This window comes from Phyllostomus discolor, chromosome 12, assembly GCF_004126475.2.
Source record: "Phyllostomus discolor isolate MPI-MPIP mPhyDis1 chromosome 12, mPhyDis1.pri.v3, whole genome shotgun sequence".
Taxonomy (NCBI): Eukaryota; Metazoa; Chordata; class Mammalia; order Chiroptera; family Phyllostomidae; genus Phyllostomus; species Phyllostomus discolor.
The window spans coordinates 34838396-34860334 of NC_040914.2; the positions used below are offsets into that span (position 1 = coordinate 34838396).

The 21939-nt window shown below is 54.1% G+C and overlaps 1 protein-coding gene across 1 annotated transcript in view; it reads left to right on the forward strand.

Moving 5' to 3' along the window:
- Positions 1-21939, forward strand: part of PCSK6 (proprotein convertase subtilisin/kexin type 6) — a 132635-nt gene that overhangs the window by 36077 nt on the left and 74619 nt on the right. The window contains 5 exon segments of the mRNA XM_036012950.1: positions 1744-1848; positions 10214-10324; positions 10862-11005; positions 13075-13151; positions 15377-15465. Of these exon segments, the coding sequence (XP_035868843.1) occupies positions 1744-1848; positions 10214-10324; positions 10862-11005; positions 13075-13151; positions 15377-15465 (526 nt within the window).

A 21939-nucleotide genomic window follows, 5' to 3' on the forward strand; every position in this document is an offset into this window, starting at 1 on the left:
GACCACAGCGACGTGCTGAGGGCTGGCATGAATGCTGCCTGGGCTATGGCTGACAGGCAGCCCCGGATGGCCAGGACCAGGAGGGACTTGAACGTCAAGGCAGATGTCAAATCAGGACACAAATATTTCCTCACCTTAAAGGGCACCTTGGAGTTAAAAAGTCCTGAGTCTGCCCCCACTCTCCTGTCTAGTCTTACGGTCCCAGCTCTTGTCAGTTTGACCCGGAAGTTGTACCGAAAACACGGCGATAATCCCAAACCCGACTTTGTGCATCTGCAGGTCATTCGGTGGCAGAGGCTGCCCGTGGGCAGGATGAGGAGGTTGCTGGTTTGGAATAAGGAGCTCTGAGTATAACATCATGCATGATCTCCTCCCCGGGCCTCAGTCTTGCCATCTGTAAAATGGGGCCGTCTCTGTGGTTCTCTCCCAACCTCCAATCTGTGACTCAGGGCCAGAGGGCGGTCCTGAGTGACCCCGCCCAAGATTGGGCATCCCCTAACCTGCCATCTTGCCCTGTTACCTCAGGAAGACACCTGGAGATCTTGAGGCTGGCGGGCCCTCTCTGGACACACCTGCTTTATCTTCTTGTGGAAAGATGTGCCAGTGGCCGCTCAGAGTATCCCCATCCCCCCAGGTCTGTGCCGGGCAGGGTCAGCTCCACTGGCGTCTGGTCACCGCAGACAGAAGGGCTGTGAGTGAGGTGAAGGCAGCCAAGCCCATGCTGAGCTAGGTAGGCTTGGGCTCTCCTCACCTCCACGGGGCACGTCGAGATTGGACGGGTGAGACGCTCTCCCCCGAGAGGGCACGTCCCGGGGTGATGAAGAGGCTGGGCAGGGTTTGAGCCCACTGCATCCAACTCGAAACCCACGCTCATGATTGCTCCACGGGCCTGCTCTGCAAGACCACGTGCCCCAAATTCACCCACTGGTGAATTCACTTCCCATTTGGAAGTGTATGTAACGCGTGGCCCCTCTTCCTTTGGAAAGCCCTGCGTGGCCGGGGCGGTGACCCACTAGCCACTTCGGACCACCTGGGAAAGAGTCAGAAACGGCTGGAGGGCCCTCCGACCTGAGGGCAGGTCGCCGCAACCCTGAGGGGCCGCCCCTCCCTTCCTGGAGGCGTCCCCATGACTTCTGTGGGCGTCACGCAGCCCTCACGCTGCCCGCGTCCCCAGAAAGGCCGGACACCCTGGGGGTTCGAGCGTTCTCGTCTGACCTCCCCTCGAGTCCCGAGCAGATGGCCCTGCCTGTTTTCTTTGGCTTCCGTCCGGCCCTGGCGCGCGGGTGTTCATTCTTAGATATTCCGGTTTACCCGTGGGGCGGGGGAGGGGGTGGTGGGGACCGAGTCTGTTTACAAGCGAATATTTCGGTGCAGACCTGGCGTGACTCTGACTGGGCTACGTGAAGGATGCTTGACCCGAGATGAACACTCCTTCCTGCCTAACAAACTTGGCCCCGTGGGTCCGGGCTGGAAGCTTCAGTCAAGCGTGTGATTCCTTGGCATACCAAATGTTGTTTATCCAAAAAGCAGTATGTAAATCCACCTGCACGTTTATAAACACGGGGCAGAGGCCAGCGATGGGGTGGGCGGGGGGGGGGGGAGCGTGCTAGAGGGGGCGCTTCCTCTGGCAGCAGAACGGCCCTCTCGGAGAAGGTTCCAGAAGGTGGCTGTGGGCTGGGAGGGTTTTTTGCAGCTGTTTGTGGGACTGGATTAACCAATGACATCCTGCTTCTTGTCTTGCAGATCGGAAGCCTGGAAAATTACTATCACTTTTATCACAGCAAGACCTTTAAGAGATCGACCTTGAGTAGCAGAGGCCCCCACACCTTCCTCAGAATGGACCCCCAGGTACGGTCTGCCCCCCGGGCAGGACGCGTCCCCAGGGTGTTTCGTCGTTGGCTTTTCCCCTTGGGTCTGTGGCTCTGGAAAAGGCTGGATGCGGGTTTTCACGCGATTCTAGGCAGCTGCTGGTTTTCCGTCTCCTCTGTGGACACAAGGAGACCGCCGTGCAACGGCGTGTTGGACCGTCTGGGTGTTCCAAGGTGTGCGTCCCTCGTTGGGCTGGAGAATTTAAATTCTCGATTTTAGGCGGAGGTGACAAGCGAGGGACCATAGATCGGTTGGTATTTTCAGTGTTTAAAAATCAGCCACATACACGTGAGTCACGAGAGAATAAGTAGGTGACTCTTCACCCATCGAGGCAAGAAGGTGAGGCAATTCAAGGAAGTGTTTTAGTCACCAGTTAGAGATCGGGCAGATGGATGTTTTTGTGGTGGTGAGGAAGAGTAATTAAAAGTTTAAAGGCACTTTAAAATTTGGGCAGTGAACTTTTTCTTTTCCTTGAAGAGTTCATGCGGTGCCCTGACCCGGGTGGCTCAGTGGGTTGGGCATCATCCCGCAAACCAGAAGGTCACAGGTTCGATTCCCAGTCAGGGCGCATGCCTGGGTTGCGGGTTCAGTCCCCAGTTGGGCGCATACGAGAGGCAACCGATGGATGTTTTTCTCTCACGTCGATGATTCTCCCCGCCCCCCATCTCCCTCCTGCCCCTATTTCAGCTGCTCCCAGAGAACACGTATAAATCAAGTGTCCATGGAGGAATGGGTTGTTGGTGCCCCCCCCCCCCCGCCGCCTGAGCCACCCCCAACAACCGTGGCTCGTTCCGTATCCACTGAGCTGCGGGTGGGTGGGAGAGATAGTTTGTCCCTGGACATGGTTCTGGAATCACCCTTCTCCGGTGCGTCACTCTGCGTGGCTCTGATTTGGACTCATGAGGCAGTGGTCCCCTGGGAAGCATGTGCATGTAAGGTCTTGTGTGTTCCCGAGTTCAAGTTCATTGGGTGGGTGGAAGGGTGGGAGTGAAGACAGATCGAAGGAAACAGATCTCAAACACGAAGCTAATCCCTTTATTCCTGCAGAGCAGGGAAAGGAGTTTAACGTCGATTGAGGGGCTGCAGCATGGTTGGGCTCTTGAACTCACCTCGTCTGCCCCCATCACACGGGGCTCTGGTTAGCCCCACGTATGTTCATCATGGAACTCCAGGGGATGTTTTCCAAAGGGGCTGGAGTGTCTTTTTGCTGTCGGAAGCAAAGCCACGTTGCCACTGGTCATGCCCACAGGACGGGGCCCCCGGGGAAGGGCGAGCAGACCCGACGCCTGGATCCCTGTCGCCGAGAGGAAGGGGGACGCTAGGCAGAGAGCAAAGGCTGAGCCCCACAGAATTTGGGGTCTGAGAGGCTGCGAGGCAGAGCAGAAGCTCGCAGTGGGCCACCGTCTGTCAGAGTGTGGAGAAACTTCCGGAAGGGAGTCGATATCGCACCCTGCCCTGTTTCGCTGTAAGCAAGAAAGGTCTGTCCAGGGAAGACAACACGTGTGTCCTTCGTCTGAAGTCTGCGGAGTTATGACATTGTCACCACACAGAGAGTTTCGACGAGGGGCCAGCCGTGTGCGTGGGGAGTCCCCACCCCCCAACACAGGCCCGGGAAAGGGACAGTGGCTTTCCTGGTCCCCTTGGCCCGGGGGTTCTGAGAGTTAAATTCTTCCTCAACAGTTAGAAGCAAGGCAGGGTCGAAATGGACGCCTCATGTACATTTTGTGGACACACTCTTTGTTTTAGCGGCTCAGTTTTAGAAATGTGAAAAGGATCCAAATGCAACGTTCTTTCCTCCCTTCCAAAAATAGTGATTATTGCTCCGGCCCAGTGGGTCAGGGGGTTGGGCGTCATCCCGCAAACTGTAAGGTCACGGGTTCTATTCCCGGTCAGGGCACAGGCCTGGCTCGCCGGCCAGTTCCCTGGTTGGGGGTGTGAGAGAGGCAACCAGTCAGTGCTCCTCTCACATGTCGATGTTTCTTTCCCCCTCCTTCTCCCTCCCTTCCCCTGTCTCTGAAAAAAAAAATGTATTTGCGCACCTGCCGGGGGTGTGGCCCCGTGCCCTGGGGGCGGGGGATGCGGAGATGCCCACCAGCGAGAGCAGGACCTGGAGCACATAAGGGAGATGAGAGGGAGGGTGAGGGGGGCAAGAAGTGTTCCAGGTGGGAAGGGAGGGCCCCTCAGACGTGCCTCTGAGCTGCCGGGTTCATTCATGTTGAGTGTGTTTAAAGTGTCCTGTTCCCATTGGAGTGTGCAGGCAAAACGTTCCCCATAATCCCTGCCTCCTCGAAGGATGGGGATGAAAGCAAGGGCAGATTTCCTAGGCAAAGGCTTCGGCAATGATGTTTTCTCTAATGAAAGTCCCCCTTTCGGCAGGGCTTCCTAATAAAGCTCTTGGCAGGGTCCCTATCAAAGCATCCTGCCAATAAAGAAGGAGGGAAAAGAGAACAGTTTGTTCATTCCCGGCTGCCCGAGACTTCCCCCGGACTGGCCCGGGTGTCTCTCTCGGTTCTAATTAAACGTGTAGCCCCAGGGACAGCGCTGTAGAGAAGCGAATGCCTCTGCTTAAATCTGCTCGGTGTTAAGGCAGGCCAGGCCACTCTGCAGCCCATCTGACTGACAGTTCCTCCGCCTCCTTGTTCTGATTCAATATTGGGCAAAAGGAGCTCTTTTGCAGAAGTACTTACTGTTATGTTCTCTCTCTCTCCCTCTCCCTCTCCCTCTCTCTCTCTCTCTCTCTCTGTGTCTTTTCAGTGTTAAATATATTTAGCCCTGGTTGGGTAGCTCAGTTGGTTGGAGCATTGCCTCATACACCTAAAGGTTGAGGGTCCGATCCCCGGTCAGGGCACATACCTAGGTTATGGGTTCAATCCCCGGTCAGGGAACATTCATGAGGCAACTGATTGATGTTTCTCTCTCACATCTATGTCTCTCTCTCTCTCTCTCTCTTTCCCTCTTTCCCTCTCTCTCTAAAATCAGTAAATCAGTAAAATCAGGCAAGGATTTTTTTTAAAAAACGTGTTTATTAATTGTTTTAAACAGTTTTATTACCTTTCCTCAGTCCAGGACGTTTTCCTACGTTAACCAAGCCTTTTTGGGACACGTTAGCATTGGGACAGCTGTGTCGTGAATAGGATCGTGACAAAGAAAAGATGATTTAACATCACGGAGAGCCCGCGGACACGCCAAGCCGCCCATAAGTTTGGAATGACCCAGCTGGAAATGAATGCGATAGGGCTCGGGATAAAGTTCAGTCGGAGGAGGATAGTATTTCATTTTAATGAGCTCCAGCCAGCCCGGTCTGAAAGGGCCCTGATAAGTGATGGAATTTACAGCCCACCCCTCGCGCCCATAAACGCTGATAGAGTGTCCATTTGTGCAAACGAAACGCCAGAGGGAAAGGAAGGCTTCAGACGGCGAGTCCCACAAAGGTTTATGAAGCGTCATCTGTACCGATCGGCACCGGAATCGTGCGCTGGTTTTCCTTACATTCTTAATTACCTTTCCGTGGGTTTTTTTTGTTTGTTTGTTTATTTGTTTGTTTTTAGCATTTTGCTCCAAGTGCTTTCTGTTCACCGGCCCTTGCCTTTGGAGAACAGCCCGGCTGTTCTGCACGCACCGTATCAGTCTCAGGGTTTTTCCAAGGGCTGTCTGTCATCTAAGCAAACTGAAAGCATTTGTTTTGTTAGCGTGTTCTGTGGCCAAACGACGGGAGAAGGGTGGATGTGACAGGCGCCCCGGCCAATAGCTTCCCGGGGCTCGAGAATTTTTTTTAAATGACTCGTTCCAAGTACTCGGTCCAAGCTGGCTCGACGTTCGACGTTGCTGCCGGCGTCTTCCAACCCTTACATTTTCGGGTGATGACTCTGGCCCAGCCCTTCCCCGCCCTTCACGTCTCGGCCAGATCGATGACAGAAATAGAAAGAGAAAGATGTTATCAGGCGGAGCCCTCAGTGGTTCCTTCGGGGCCTCGGTGGCCGCCTTCGGTCTGAGGTCTTGTTTTCGCGCCTCCATTCTCAGAGGTCGGGGAAGGACCTGCAGGCCCGGAGCTGTGGCGCTCTGTTTGGGAGGAAGGGACTTCGCCCCCAGAGTGTAATCAAAGCTCGGGTTTCTGTCCAGTGGTGATGCAATGTTGAGGCTGATGTTTCCATTGACCACAGCTGGGCTTGGATTGGACACTTCTGTGTGCGCGAACCCTCGGGAATGCAAACAGACAAGGCCTTCCTGGCAAGGACAGGCCCAGAGACTGTAAGTGACCAGGCTGATCGTGGGGTGGATGAACTGTGTGCCCCGGCCGGGGGAGGGGCAGGCCAGAGCTGCAGCCCAGAGACCAAGGGGCTTGCCTACGTGGGGCCGGGCAGACTCCCGTCTGGCTCTTCATGCTTTCAGCTCCACCCCAACGGGGGCTGGTGGCATCGTGGCTATCGGGAAGGGGTGAAGAGTTTGAGTTTGGACTGTGCTTTCAAAGCCAACGGGTTACTGCTTCCCCAGCATGACTGGCAGTCCCACTTCCACGCCATTGCAGAGTCAGCGTATCCTAGGCGCGAGGCACCACCTCTGACCCCGCCTCTGTACCCCGTGACCCGAGCAGCAGCCCCCCTCCCCTCACACTTGTCCCACCACCGGTCAGCTTCCCCTGACCCAAGCTCCCGCCCTCCCTCACCGGCTTGCTGCGGGCATCCTCGCCCCCCAAGTCGACTCTCCACCCTCCTTAGGGACGCTGTGCAGTATGAGTGGGACGGTGTCACTGTCCCCAGGGGTGTCCTACCCCGCCTCCCAGTCCGTCCTTGGTCCGGCTCCCCTGTGTCTCCTCCTCCTCAGGTGATGGGTGACGTTCGCTCCTTCCCCTTCCCCAGGGTCTTCATTCCCCACCCCACCCCCGGCCGGGCTCATGTAGCTCTCCCACCGGGCACCTGGCTCGGAGTGACACACTCTTGACACACTCCTGCCTCACCTTGACACACTCTTTCCAGCAGTCGTATGTGTCTGTTCTGGACGAGTGGCATTACTAGCATCTGTCTTCCCCCTGGACCCCAGGAGCCTGGGCAGGGTCCCGTCTGCATCCCACCTGCGGCCCCTGTCCCCACACAGTGCTTGGCCTGTGGGAGTGACAAGGGCAGGGAGCATCCGGGACGGGCCACTGTGTCCGGCACCCCTTCCGGGCCGACCACAACCGCGGCAGACGCCGTCGCCAAGGGTGTTGTCGTGGTCACATAAGCCATTTAAAACCCCGGCCCTGGTTCAGGCTGTGATTTAAACCTATATCCGTCTCCGAGGCCGCCGGCACAAACGACCACAGGCTGGGCGGCTTCGGGTGGCAGAGACGCGTGGTCTGGCCATTCTGGAGTCCGGGTGTCTGAACGCAAGGATCATGGGACACCGGCCCCTGTGAGGGCTCTGGCGTGGGGCGGTCCGTCCCTGCCTCCTGTGGCTTCTGGTGGTCCTGGGCTTTCCTTGGCTTGTGGCTGCATCCCTCCAGTCCCCGTCCACAGGGAGAGTTTCTCCTTCAGCGTCTCCGATCTCCATCTGCCTTTCTTTTAGTAGGACGCCAGCATTAGCTTTAAGCCACACTCAGATGGTCCAGCAGGATCTCATCTCAAGATGCTTAATGGAGCCCCGGCTGGTGTGGCTCAGTGGGCGGGGCATGGGCCTTCAAAGTGAAAGGTCGCTGGTTTGATTCTTGGTCCGGGCACATGCCTGGGTTGTGGGTTTGGCCCCCAGTTGGGGTACCTATGAGAGGCAACCTATCCATGTTTCTCTCTCGTTCTCCCTCCCTCCCTTGCTCTCTAAGAACAAATCATTAAAATCTCTTTTAAAATTGCCAAGTCTTAAAAAAAATCCTCCTGGCATAGCTCAGTGAATTGAGCATTGGCTGTGAACCAAAGCATCGGAGGTTCAATTTCCAGTCAGAGCACATGCCTGGGTTGCAGGCCATGGCCCCCAGCAACCGCACATTGATGTTTCTCTCTCTCTCTCTATCTCCCTCCCTTCCCTCTCTAAAAATAAATAAATAAAATCTTAAAAGAAAAACAAACGTCTTTAGTTGCCTTTCATGGGGAGCAGGCTGCCCCAGAGCCCCCGCCAGAGGGGGAGCCCCAAACTTTGCTGGGAATCTCACACCATCGCCCCCCTCAGAACGGTGTGTTCACGTTGAGTTTTGCCCTAGAGCCCAGCTGTGAGGGGGGTGCTGGGAGGCCCACACTCCTTCATCCCCCTCGGGGATGACTTTGTGACTTCTGGCAACATGCTTCCCCACAACACCTAACTGACTGGGGGGAGCCACGCCCTTGGGCTTTCAAGAGGAGAGTTTCCCACCTTCTCTGAACGGGGAGTGTGTCGCCTAGTGGGCAGAGCAGTCGGAAGGGCTGGGTGTTAGGGAGACGTGGGGTAAGTTCCTGGGACAAGACGGACGGGGTGGGGGGGGGAGTGGGGGGGGGGCACGTGCCAGGGGGCGTGGCACCATTAGCAACTGATATGCCGCCCTGTTCTGTAACAGCGTGCTTAGCAGATGCAGAAATACTGTCCCAGGTATTTTACACCAAGCAAAAGCTTTCTAGTTCAGACGGCCATATACGGGGAACTCACAAAACACCATCGTAGGGTGTGAGGCGCAAAATATCTCACTGAATGGTTTTGTTTTCCACGGACGTATCTATCGATCGATGGTGATTACCAATGAACGAGGCCTTGGGGCCGAGGCTCGTGTTAGGGCCGGATCCGAAACTACTTTTGAGCTCTTTGTGGTGCATCTGAGGAACCTGATCTGCTGGCGTTTTCTGGACACGTGGTTGGTGGGACAGGCGGCCACACTTCTGTCTGAGCCTTCTGTCCTGTTGAAGAGCAGAGGGGCCGTGGAGGTCGGTCCCCACCCAGGGCCCTGTCTGGGGCTGTCCTCCCTCAGGACGATGTGGGGAAGGCGAGGCTGAGAGCTCCGAGCAGCTGCTTGGCCCTTCAGCCCTGGCTGTGCCTATATTTTCTGCATGGGGTGCCCTAGGCGGCCCCTACTGGCGGCTGGGATGGCCGTGGGGCACGGTCTGGGGTCACTAGCCTTCGGTGGCTTCCAGGTCACTCTGACCCTCACTGCCTCACCCCCCCGCCCCAGAGGTTCCCATCCCCCCTCCCTTCACCTGCCCCAGGATAAGGGAATTGTTCACCCACCCCTTACCTATTCAAAGTGGAAAAATACTCTCCCACCTTGAAATTCTCTCACACACACACCCACAATTAGTACAGCCGTGTACCAGGCACCGATGTGAGTTCGTAATATATGCCGGTCTCTGCGCCAGTGCCCCCTTATGACAACGCGCGCTGACCCATTGTACAGATGGACAAACCGAGGCCAACCAGGGGAGATGAGCTGCTTGAGTCACAGCTGGTCGGTATGAGGCCGGGTATCGAATCCAAGCAGCTCAGCCCCTGGGTTCCTGCCCTTAAATATCCCTTATTTCTGCCCCTCAAATGCTTTTCCGTGGTTGTGAAGGCAGATCATTCTGATTTACAGAAATGGATAAAACCCTGCAAGTAATTTTTACATTTTAAAATTCGTAATGTCACCAGTAAGGAATTGCCGCTATTAGTATTTTGCTGTTTCCCTTTCCAGAATGTTCACATTGTATGTTTCAGTATCCTGTTTCCAGTGGCTGCTAAAAATCCCAATAGGCAGATTATCCAAGTTTACTTATTCCTGTCCTCACTGGAAAACACCTTGCTTCTGACTTCTGACTTCTGCTTGACTGGTTTCTCTCCTCTCTCACTATTCCTTTTAATTCCGGTGACCAGGGTTAGCAGGCAGTGGACAGTGTCACAAGGTCTTTTTTTCTCTTTTTTTAGTGGCGTTATCTCACAGTCCAGAGTGGCACTGTTGTCCCTGCCACATGCACAGATGAGTTCTCATCTTTCCACCAAAGTGGTGGCTTTGAAGTGGAAATGTCCCCTGGGAATGTCCCCTCGCAGGCATCTGCTAGGACACGGACCTTCATGAGAAGTCCACCTCCTAAAATCAGGAGAGCACTTTTAGAATAGGTTGTGGCAGGGGGCGGGGAGGGCTGCCGGGCTGGGTGGGAAAAGGTGAAGGGATTAAGAAAACAAAGAAAGAAATTCATTGACACAGAGGACGGCCTTGTGGGTGATGATGGTGCTGACCAGGGAGAATAAAGGGGGGACCACGGTGATGGGGTGGCGAACCCACAAGACAACACACAGATGACGTGTTCCCGAGCGGTATACACCGAAACCGATGCAATTCTATGACCCCGTGTCACACGAAATACATTCAATACAAACTAATAAATAGATTAAAATAAAGTATAATAAAATAAACCGTAACCACATTTCTCCCTGACAGGTGAAATGGCTCCAACAGCAAGAAGTGAAACGCAGGGTGAAGAGACAGGCGCACAGTGACCCCCAAACCCTGAATTTCATCGACCCCCTTTGGTCCAACATGTGGTACATGGTGAGTAGGGCGTGGCCTGTCAGGCCCCGGGCCCTCCGCTGCGGGGCGTGTTTCTGGGGCAGGTTAATCCCGCCCCCTCCACGCAGACTCCACACGGACTCCACACAGACTCGCGCACTGCACCTTGGGTGTAAACCGCCGCTTTTTACTCTGGGTGGCCCCAGCTTTCTTGTGAATTTTTTAAAATTACGTGAAAGCCCCTGGGCACCCCCGCCCCCCCTTCCCCTCCCCCCGTCGAGCCCAGAAGCACTTTGATGAAGGCCGTGGGGCTCATTCAATGGTGACGATGAGCCCCCGGACTGAGGACCCCAGGAAGAGAAATGATGTCCGAGGAAAACGATAGGTTGGCAGGTGCAGAGCAAGCATGAGGAGGGGAACCCCCCCACCCCACACACCCAACGCTTGCGCTGTCCTGGAACGAGGGGAGAAGGGACGGCGCTCCCTGCCTGTGCGCTCGTGAGCGCCAGAGCGCCCCCGCGTGGCCGCGCCCGGGGTCTGCTCTGGGTCAGGAGCGACCCGGCGTCTCTGTGTCTCCAGCACTGCGGGCACAAGGGTACCCGCTGCCGGTCGGAAATGAACGTGCAGGCGGCGTGGAAGCGAGGCTACACGGGGAAGAACGTGGTGGTCACCATCCTGGATGATGGCATAGAGAAGAATCACCCCGACCTGGCCGGCAATTACGTAAGTCCCCCGTTGGAAGAGACCTACCTGCTCGTCGTTAAGTAGACGCGGCCCAGGTTGGAACAGCGCGGGTCCCCCTTATACACGGATTTTATTTTCTCAGGAAATACTGTCCTTGTGTTTTCTTTGTGATTTTCCGAAGAATGTTCTTTCCTCTAGCTTACTTTATTGTAAGAATACAGTATATACCGTATTTTTTGGACTATAAGACACACCTTTTTTTCCCCTTGCTTCCCCTTCCTTCCCAAATTTGGGAGGAATAATGGTTGTTAATGCTGCTGTTGAGCTCTGTTCACATTTACATTGGTGAACTATTATGTTATTTATGGTATTAAATAATTTACCCCATTTTTTGCTTCAAAATTTTTTTTTCCTATTTGCCTCCTCTAAAACCTACGTGCGTCTCATGGTCCGAAAAATACGGTAATACACTTACATACAAAATGTGTGTTAATTGGCAATTTATGGAGTCAGGAAGGCTTCCGGTCATCAGGAGGCTGTTAGTGGTTACGTTCTGGGGGAGTCAGAAGTTATACACGGAGGGGAGGGAGGATGGCTTGAGCAAACAACAGAAAAAAGAGGGGGAACTCATGAACACAGACAACAGTGTGGTGATTTTGGGGGGTGTGGGGAGTGGAGGGAGGTGGAGGAGGGCTTGGGGGAGATAAACCACCAAGGATGGATGGAGGCTAAACAAATACATACATGAAATAAAACAAATTTAAAAGGAAAGTTATACATGGATTTTCAACCGCATGGCGGCCAGTGACTCTAGCCCCCACACTGTGTAAAGATGAACTGGACAGTGAATTGTCCCCCTTATTAAACTGGGCAGAGCGGAAAATCATACGGGGGCAGGGGGGAGGTGGAGCTTGTGAGACAGACTTTCGCTTGTCACCCTGCACGAGGGGGAGTTTTGCCGGGGGGTGTGGGCACATGTTTGAGGAGTCACACGTACTTGTAGGACTGGATTGTAAAATGCTCAGAAGCACATCTGACCAGGGTTAAGACATGAGCTATGGACCCTAAACCAGCCGGGCACCTGTGCTGGCTCTGAGGCTTAGCAGCCCGGGGACCTGGGGCAGATGGCCTCGCTTCTCTGTGCCTCAGTGCCACCGTCTGTCCCATGAGGTTACTCATGGCGCTGCTGTCTCATGGGGTCATTGCGAGGGGTAAGTGGGTTCTTGAGTGTTAAGAAGACAGCCTGGTGCATAGTGAACGTGGCCGGTGCCTTCCACAGTCTCCAGAAGTGGGGTGCTGACGTCGGCTCATCCGATCGGGTCTTATCCCTTTGATTGGCAGAGAGGCAGGCGGCCCTCCAAAATGCCGGTCTCGAAGGCTCTGCCGGCAACACCAGAGCGCTTTGGTCAGACGTTTTCAGCGGAAGACTTAAAGTTACAGGAATTCTCTGATGACAAGTGTAGACACTAACACACACACGTTAGGGATACAAGACCCAGGAAACTCTGACTCGTGCTAGGGCGTGGGTGAGCCTGGGAGACGCTGTGCTAAGTGCAACAAGCCAGGCACAAAGGACCACTCTGTCTGACCCCACTTATCTGAGGCTCCAGAGTCATCGGGGTCATAGAGAAAAGACCGAGAACGGTGGTCAGCAGGGGCTGCGGGAGGGGAGGACCGGGAGTTAGAGCTTCACGGGCGCAGAGGGTCAGCTCCGCACAGTGCCCTGTGGATGGACGGTGGGGGGGGGGCTCACAGCAGTGCAAAGGCCCTGAGGCCCCAGGACTGTGCACTTGGCCTCAGTTAGGATGGCCAGCTTTGCTCAGTGTGCATTTTACCACAGTGAAGACATAAGATACAATATACAGATGATGCATCATGGACGTGTACACCTGAAACCTATATCATTTTATTGACCAGTGTCAGCCCCATATGTTCCGCAAACAAGTACAAAGGAAAAAGGAAGAAAACATACACATGTAGGAGGCCATGGGTGCTGTGACGGAGGAGCAAGTGGGGGTGTTTCTCTGTGTTCCAGTAGCGGTGTGGCAATAATTTAGAGCCGGTCTGTGGTACCTGTGCCTCTCCGCTCACCAAGTTTCATCCCCTAGGATCCCTACGCAAGTTACGACGTCAACGGGAATGACCACGACCCGTCTCCACGCTACGACGCCAGCAATGAAAACAAGTATGTCCCAGGGTCCCCCCTTGTCCTGGCTTCCCCGTGCCCGCGCCCTGCAGCCCCCCCTCAGACATGGCCTGGCCCGAGTCTGGGGCTTACCCAGGACCCAGGGGCCAGGGGCCAGGGGCCAGGGGCTAGGCCTGCACAGCCCCCAGGTTCAAGGCAGCCTCTGGGACCTTCGCCTCTTCCTCAGGAGTGTCACTTCTGCTGCTCAGCTACACCTGGATGCTGGGTCTGCATCGCCCCTGTTTCCTCCCTCGTCAGAATATTTTAAGAGAAAAACCCTTGTGTCTAACATGCTCCATGAGTGGCTGAGGCAAACATCCGTTTAGCCAATTGGGGCCCACGGGTCACGTGACCCGATGAGGGCAGCAGAAGGGGCCCGAGTGATGTCGGAGAAATCGGGGTTCGGATCCCACACCTGCGATCCCCGGCTGAGTGGCTGGGTGTGAGCAGGGTCCCTTTATAGTGTCTCTGGGTGCTAGAGCCCCTCCCGTGGACAGACTGCTCCTGACTTCCCAGGGGTGGGGGTGGGGACAGCGAGGTGCCAGGTGAAGACCACGCGGCAGGTGGTCTGTCCCCAAGGGCTGTTATCGTCACTTTGCAGATGCAGACGGAGAGGTCAAGAGAGACTAGGTGACCTGCACCCTGCCCACCCCCGGCAGCCTTGGGGGTGGAATCCAGTTTTTCGAACCTGGTTCTCGGACTTGATCTGCTGTGTCCTTGTCCTCTCTCTTTTAGCATGCCCCACGCCCTGAGCACTCTTCCAAAAACATGTAGAGGCCAAGAATAAAAAGCCCTTTCTTCCCACCCCCCCCTCGCTCTTGACACGATGCCGCCCAAGGTGCATCCGATCAACACACTTTGCGGTGGATTCAGTTCTGAGGCTCAGAGACCAGCGCCTGCACGGTGCTGCTGCACAGGGAGGCTCAGCCGGCCGCTGTGGCCACCACCGCTGGCTGCAGAGCTCCGGGACCTGCAGAGGCCTGGCTGGGGGCTGCCGTGCCTGCCTCACGTCCCAAGGTGCCCTTCCCACGCAGCAGGGAGCGTGCCTGGGGTGCGGGGCGCCTCGTGTCCCAGTCGCATGGCCACAGGGCAACGACAAATGATCCAGAAACCAGGCAGTGACCCTTGAAGGGCAGGATTAATCCTGGGTGAGGCGCTGAGCTCCCCGCCTGCCTTCGTGACCAGCCTGCTTGCAGGGCCCCGGAGGAGGAGGAGGACCACAGATGAGTCCCTGCCAGGGGCCAACGCGCAGGCCAGGGCTATTTTTAAAGGTGGTTTTAGATTGACATCCATGCGGGAAATCCCCCGGGGCTGCTTCTCAAAGAGGCGCTGTTTAAACCTGCCGGTATGCTGGCCTCCGCTGGAGGAATTGACCCGCCCGCGGCTCACTGGAAAATGGGGTCGTTCCCGAGGAAAGCAATTTGTTTTTCTGGTCATTTCTTCAGAGCCCCCTCGGCCGTTGCTGGGTGTTCGATTGGAGAGCGTTTTTCTTCAGCTCCTGCTTCATGGGGTGCAGAGGACGGGAGGGCCATCCGGAGGGATGGGGTGCCGGGGCGTGGAAGGTGCACCCGGCCCCACACGGGAGAACTCCTTTTGTTCTGTGTTCCCTCCTGTCCCCCTGGCAGGTGTGGGTGCTGCACCTGTTCGTGCCAAGCAAGGTGTTGTCAGTCGGAGGGATGCAGAGTTTGGGAGGAGGGGGGCACCGGCCTTGGGGGTAGGAGCCCCCAGTCCAACGTGGGGTGTATAGGAACAGTTGACCTGAGGAAGTGCTCACCATTTTCCTTTTTTAAAAAAGATTTTATTTATTTAGTACCAGAAAGAGGGGAAGGGAGGGGGAAAGGGAGACAAACATCCCTCAGTTGCCTCCTGCATGGGCCCCGACCGGGGACCACACCTGCCACCCAGGCATGTGCTCTGACCGGGAACCGAACCGGTGACCTTTCCCTTTACGAGGTGACTGTCAACCCACTGAGCCATTTTCAGTGGTAGCAGGAAGGCCTTGCCAGCTTGCAGGTGTGGAAGGACCAGGGCTGCCCAGGGCCGTGCAAAGCCTGGCGTGATGCTGCCTCCCAGGGTCGTGGGGACAGGAGGGGCAGGAAACAGGCTTTTGTGTCATTCCTGGGCGTAGGGATACAATGGAGGCTTCTGGCGGGAGACCCGAGCGATGTGCCGATTCACCAGAACGGCTGGGCGGAGCCCTCACGCCCTTCTGCCCTCGGTTTCAGGCATGGGACCCGTTGCGCGGGGGAAGTCGCCGCCTCAGCCAACAACACCTGCTGCATTGTGGGCATCGCGTACAACTCGAAGATTGGAGGTAAGGCCCGGGGCAGGTGCGCAGCCTGGAAGCTCTGGGGCCTGGGTGGGCAGTGGGGGCATCCCTTTCTGCACGTTCCAGCCGCTGCACCCTCGTGGGCCCTAGCCGGCTGTGTCACACCCCGGGGTGTGGAGCCTCTGGCCCGCTGAGCCACACAGCCAGGCGGCCCCCAGCCCACAGTGACGGGGCCTGGGGGCAGAGGGCTTGCTCACAGTTTTGCCCGAGGAGCCAGCACGGGTCCCATGAGAAAGGCACCCTCTCTTATACTTGTGGTCCTGCAAGTCCTACAGAGCCGCCGCATCCCCTCTGTCCCCCAGACTGCTTCTAAAAGGCCTCATGGGCTCCCTCCTCCTCTTCCTCACTGTCCCCCGTGGATCTGCCACTCTCCCCACAGAGTTTACAGACTGAGGCCTTTCCCAGGTCCCAGCTCCCGCTCAGGCCTGCCGGTCCCCTTGTCCTTCCCCTGCCCCTCAGCGGTGGTCACAGGAATTCTGTCACCGTGTCCACCACACATGCCGGGGCTTGTCGCATTCTCATGACCCCCAGAGCCTCTCCCCACCTCTCCGTTGGGTTCAGTGCACCCGTGGCTGCGGCCTGGCCAGCTGCGCCCCGACCCCAGCTCTGCTCCATGAAGCACTGCCCGAATCTAGTTGTGCCTGCCCCCACCCCCTCCCCCCTCCCCCTGGGTCTCAGTCCCGATCCCCCCATTCACCAGGGGGTTCAGCCCTTCCAGGCCCCTGACCCCGGCAGCCTCTGGCTCTGTTGTTCAGCTTCTCTGTTTGTGAGTCACGCTTCCCGTGCCCGGATGGGGCTTCGCCGCAGAGTGCCCTGCGTCTCCCTGTCCCCCACCCGAGCATGGCAGTGTGACAGCTCGCGCTGGCAGACTGTCACCGGGGGCCCTGCTGAGCCGGTTAGGTGCACATGGCTGACCCGGGGACTGAGCAGGTGTGTGCTGGGGTGTGAACGGTCCTCAGCAGGCCCACCTGGCCCACCTGACCTCGGGCTCCCCTAGGACTGTCTCTCAGCTGGAAGTTGCTCGTGTGCACTCCAGTGGCCATGCCTGGGGGGGGGGGGGGCCTGCCCAGGACCTGGCCCTCGCTGCTGCTCTGCCCTTGCAGGCTGGCGGTAGCCCCTCGGCTGTGCTAGGCGCAGGGCACAATGGGGAGGTGGGGCCAGGGGCTCCCCAGGCCAGCCACTCCTTGGAGAACTTGAGTTCTGAAAAGCAAATCCCCAGCTTGGACATCACAAGAACCCTGCCTGCCCTTTCCCTTGGGAATCTCCGAAGTGGCTGGGATGTGTCGTTCTGTGGCACCATGAGCCGCCGGGGGTGTGTCTGTCCTGCAGAGCCAATGAGGAGAGCCTGTCACCTGGCCGTGCATCTCATTAAAGTCCTTTTCCATAGAGATGCGTACATTCTCCCTGGGGCTCCCTGTGAACGAAGCTGCCCAAGAAGTCTCCCTGTGAGCTGCAGAGCCAGGCTGACCCAGGGACCCGTGTCATTCCCATCACCCGCTGGCTGTGTGTCCTTGGGCAACCAACACGACCTCTCTGAGCCTAGGTTTCTTCCCCCATCGGGGAAGGATGGCAATGATGCCGCTGCTTCCCCAGATCTGTGTTGTTTGTGACGACGAAGTTGTTTGTCATTTGCGAAAGCATGAACTCAGAGCTAAGTCTGCAGGGCCCTCTGAGCCGCCCTGTCCCTGCTGCTGAAACTCTCAGAGGCAAACTACAAATGACGTTGCTCTGAGTGAGAAGTGGACCCCCACGTTGGGGTCATCTGAGCCTTGCTCCCCAAAGTCCCTGGCCAGGCAGCGGTGACATCACCGGGGAGCTGTTAGAAAGGCAGGCTCCCCAGACCCACTGAGTTGGAATCTGCTTTATAACAAGATCCCCAGGGGGCGTGGCAACCGCTGGCAGTCCGACGGTGCTGGTGTAGAGGGAGTCCCGAAACCGCAGAGCCGCCTGAGAAGGCGTGTGGCAAACATGGCGTGTTCTCGCCAGATTTGCTGCACGCTCACTGCAGGATTGTCCACCCAAGTTTCCCAGGTCCCTGGAAGAGGAATCTCTTTTAAAATCAATGTGTTGCCTATATTTGAGCATGAACTGCACGTTCCCTACAGTGCTGGCCACCCAGGGGGAGAAGGAAGGGGCCACAGGCACCATTTGGGGCCTCTGGGAGCTCCGCACGTCCTCAAAGGGTGCCGACAGGAGAGAGTAGAGGACCAAGTACTGAAAGGACAGAGGCAGATGGGGAGTGGCAGGCGGGACAGGCCCACGGTGACAGTACGTGATTTGGACACGGGAGGGTGCAGCTGGGAATGGAGGAGGGGCTGGACACACAGTAGCAGGCTGCCCTGCAGGGACAGGGACCGCGGGTGGGGCTGGCCACGGAGAGGCAAGTGTGGAGGTTGAGTCTGGCTTGACCCAGGGAACCTGTGACAGCCACGTCCCCAAAGCTGCTGTGCCCAGCATCTTCCCCTCCACAGAGGGAGTCACCCCTCTGAGCCCCGCCCCCACCCCAGGGCAGGGCGACCTTCAGTGTAACACAGCACGCAGCGGAGAATTTCTCTGATGAATTCCTGAAGCTGACCAGGAGCCAACCCTTGGTTTATTTATTTATTGTTATTATTTTAAAATTTATTTTTAGAAAGGGAAGGGAAGGAGAAAGAGAGGAAGAGAAACATCATGTGTGGTTGCCTCTCACATGGTCCCTACTAGGGACCTGGCCTGCAACCCAGGCATGTGCCCTGACTGGGAATCGAACTGGTGACCCTTTGGTTCACAGCCCATGCTCAATCCACTGAGCTACACCAGCCAGGGCGGTATATTTATTTTTAAGTACTTGCTCAGGAGATTGAAGGGCATATCCTCACTTACCCAGTCTATCTGGGTAATAGATGCGTGTGTCATGTATGAACCTGAAACAGAGTATTCGAGTCCACCCTCACACTCATCCTTTGCGCCGTTGTGTTTGCAGGGTTACCTCACATGTTGCAAACCTACAATGCATTGCTGTCCTTGCTTTAAACAGTGGACTTTTTAAATGAAGAGAAATACTCTTGCCTGCACAGTTCCCATTCCCAGTGCTCTTGGGTGCTTTCAAGCTTCGATTTCCATCTGCTTTCCATTTTTCTTTCGGTCTAAAAATCTCTTCTAGTGTTTCTTGAAGTGCAGGTATGCTGGTAAGAAATGATCCCAGCTTTTATATCAATGTGCCTTTATTTTATCTTTATTTTGAGAGACATTTTGCTGGACATGGAATTCGAGTGTGGCATGTGTTTTTTTTCCAGCACCTTAAAAATGTTTTCCATTGTCTCCTGGCAGTCATTGTTTCTGGCAATGAGTCAGATGTCCTTCTTACTTGTTCCCCTTTATATCATGTGACTGTCTCTCTGCCTGCTCTTCTAATGTGTTTTTAAAATCTGACCTTTGGTTGACTTTCTTCGTACTTATCCAGTTTGGGGTTTGTCGTGCCTCCTACTGTGTTGTTCTTTTTTGTTTCTCTAAATGAAATTTGGAAACATTTCTGTCAATATCTCGTCAAATATTTTTTTTTCTCTCTTTGGGCACCAATTATAGTTGTTAGCTACTGAGGCTGTAATGTTTACTTTTTTAGATCCTTTTTTTCTCTGTGTGATTTGTATTGCACTTTAGGCTCACTGATCCTTTATTATTTTGTTGTTTCCAATCTGTTAATTTTATCCATTGGTTTTTTTAAACTTTCAGATACTGTGATTTTTTTTGTCCTATAATTTCCATTTGGTTCTTTTCTGCTGTTTCCAAATCTTTCCTGAGGTTTCCTTTCTTTTCACTCAATATAGCTGTCTTTCATTTTAGGCTCTGTAACATATTTATGAGTTATATTAAAATATTTTGCAGTAGTTCCAATATCTATATCATTTGTAGGTATGTTTCTAATTTTTTTTCTTTTTACAGTGGGTCACATACTCTATTTTCTTTGCACATGTCTAGTAATTTTTAATTATACACTAGCCATTGTTATGCTACATTGTAGAGACTCTGGATTCTGTTATCTGTGAGTACTATTGAGTTTTGTTCTAGCAGTCGGTTCAATTTTGAACTTTCGGGGGCTTGATTATTCATTTTTAATGATCTCTTTCTTGCTTGTCCTTTGCCTTATGGAAAATCCTTCAGTGCAAGCACATCGCTTTTATTCTTAGGTCATCGCCCTACTGGCATTTCAATGGAAAGAATGACGTGTTCACCAAGATCTCTCACTCGGTGAGACTCAGACTCCAAATTGACTGAAATACCTGCCCAGCTCATTCAGCCTCCAGCGATTCTTTTCCTCCCGGACTTCTCAGAGTCTTGCCCAAACTCGTTTAGTTCACGGGTCAACCAAGTGTTTGGGGGAGCGTCTGTGTCCCCTTCTGCAACTCTCTCCCTCCTGGGATTTCTGTCCCGTTCCAGCTGCTCTGCCAGTCCTAAAACCCACCCCGTGCCTCCCCAGGAGAATAAGGCTGCACGTTCCTACTAGAGTTCTGACCTCTCAGTACCAGGCGAAATGGGGAGTTCCCTCAGAGGAGAACCATTTGTTCTTCGATCCTACCCAGTGTGGTTCCTTTCTTTCAGGAACAGAATCCCCTGCCTGCTTCTATCTTCTTCCGGTTGCTTCCCGATGATCTTACAAAGGTGTGTTTTTTTTTTTTTAAAAAAAACAACTTTTTAAAATCGACGTTTTGTCCAGAGTTAATAAACTACCATCTTGAGAAGAATTAGCATGATAGAAGCCACTCTGCCGTCATTAGGACTAAAACTCGTGGCTTACATTCCTTCGCCAAATAGTTGGGGTATTTGTTATCTGTCCCTGCAGAACTGTTATTCCAAAATGCAGCTGCCGAAAACAAGAAGCATTTGTCACTTGGCCCCGACAGCGGCTCAGCTGAGGGGTTCTGGCCCCGGGTCCCGGATGAAGCAGCCGTCAAGCTGTTGGGTGTGGCTGTCCTCTGACTCAGCTTGAGTCGGGCAGGGGATCAGCTTCCAAGATGGGTCAGCTGTTTGGCTGTTGGCTGGAGGCCTTGGCATGGTGAGGACCAAGAGAACCAGTACATGGGGTGCTCGGGGGGTCCCCATAACACAGTAGCTAATTTCCCTCATTACAGGCAAGTTCAAGAGCGAGCACAGGAGCACACAGCAGTGTTTTTATGGCCTGGTTTGCGAAGTCACAAACAAACCATCACCTCAGTCAGACTCCCGTTTTCTCAGAAATGGATTATTCCGTCTAACACACACTCAAGGGAGAGAGAAGTTAGGCTGCACCCTTGAATGGAAGGGTTTTGGAGAAGTTGCAGGAGTGGTTTAAAATCCACCACCAATGGGCTGCGGAAAACCTGACTGTCTATTTATGCAACAGGAGTAATCATTTTCTACCAGCCTTTCTTGGTACCATTGCACGTGTTGTATGTTCTGTCACATAAAATAATGAAATCAGACGAAAGCAGTACTGGTTCTGCACCCGTTACCAAATTAGAGGTTTAAGGGAACTCTAAAATATGTGTCATGTTTTTTTATCGAAGTTCAGAAGATTACGAGGAAGAACATGGAACCATCTAGAACATAGAACCATCTAGAACGTAGAACCATCTAGAACGTAGAACCATCTAGGTCCTGGTGCAAACAGGACTGACCAGTTCTGACTGTGAGAAAACAGGACTCACCTGAGGCCTCTGTGTCTACACAAAACACTGTGTCACAGGAGTGTCCAACCTGCGGCCTGTGGACCGCATGCAGCCCAGGGTGGCAATGAAGCCCAACGCAAAATCGCAAATTTACTTAAAACATGGTGAGATTTTTTGGTGATTACATGTTGCAATCTATGGAACATGTGGCCCAAGACAACTGTTCTTCTTCCATGTGGCCCAGAGGTGCCACAAAGTTGGACATCCCAGCACCCTGCCGTTATCCCCATTTTGCAGATGAGGGCCAGAGCGGTGAAGTAACTTGCTCAGCATCAAACCAGACAGACTCCAGGCCTCACTTCTTAACCTTTTACTCTAACAGAAATTGTTAAACCATATCCACAGATGGCTGGCTGGCTGGATGGATGGATATTATTTTATTAACATTTGATCATACTCAGCTTGTTTTTAGTAAAAACACATTGTCTAATTCTAGGAAAACTTAAGAGAAGCTAACTCCAACTGCGTAATTGCTGAACTTCAGATGTAATTTCGTGTTTCATTTTATTCATGGGTTTCACGTTTCATTTCTGGCTCAATTTGCTTGATTTATGCGAACCCAACAGAAGCAACATCCATTGAAAGGGATGCATTGCTGAATTTCACATAAATATTTCATTATAATGAGGTGGGGTTTTTTTCCACATATTCTTTTAAGATTATCTTTAAAATAAAAGTCCTGGGCTTATAAAAAAACTTGAGGAGGCCAGGGTGACTGTGTTGTCGGGTTTTGTTTTGAATACATTTCCCATGTTAGGTAATTAGCACCTCAGTG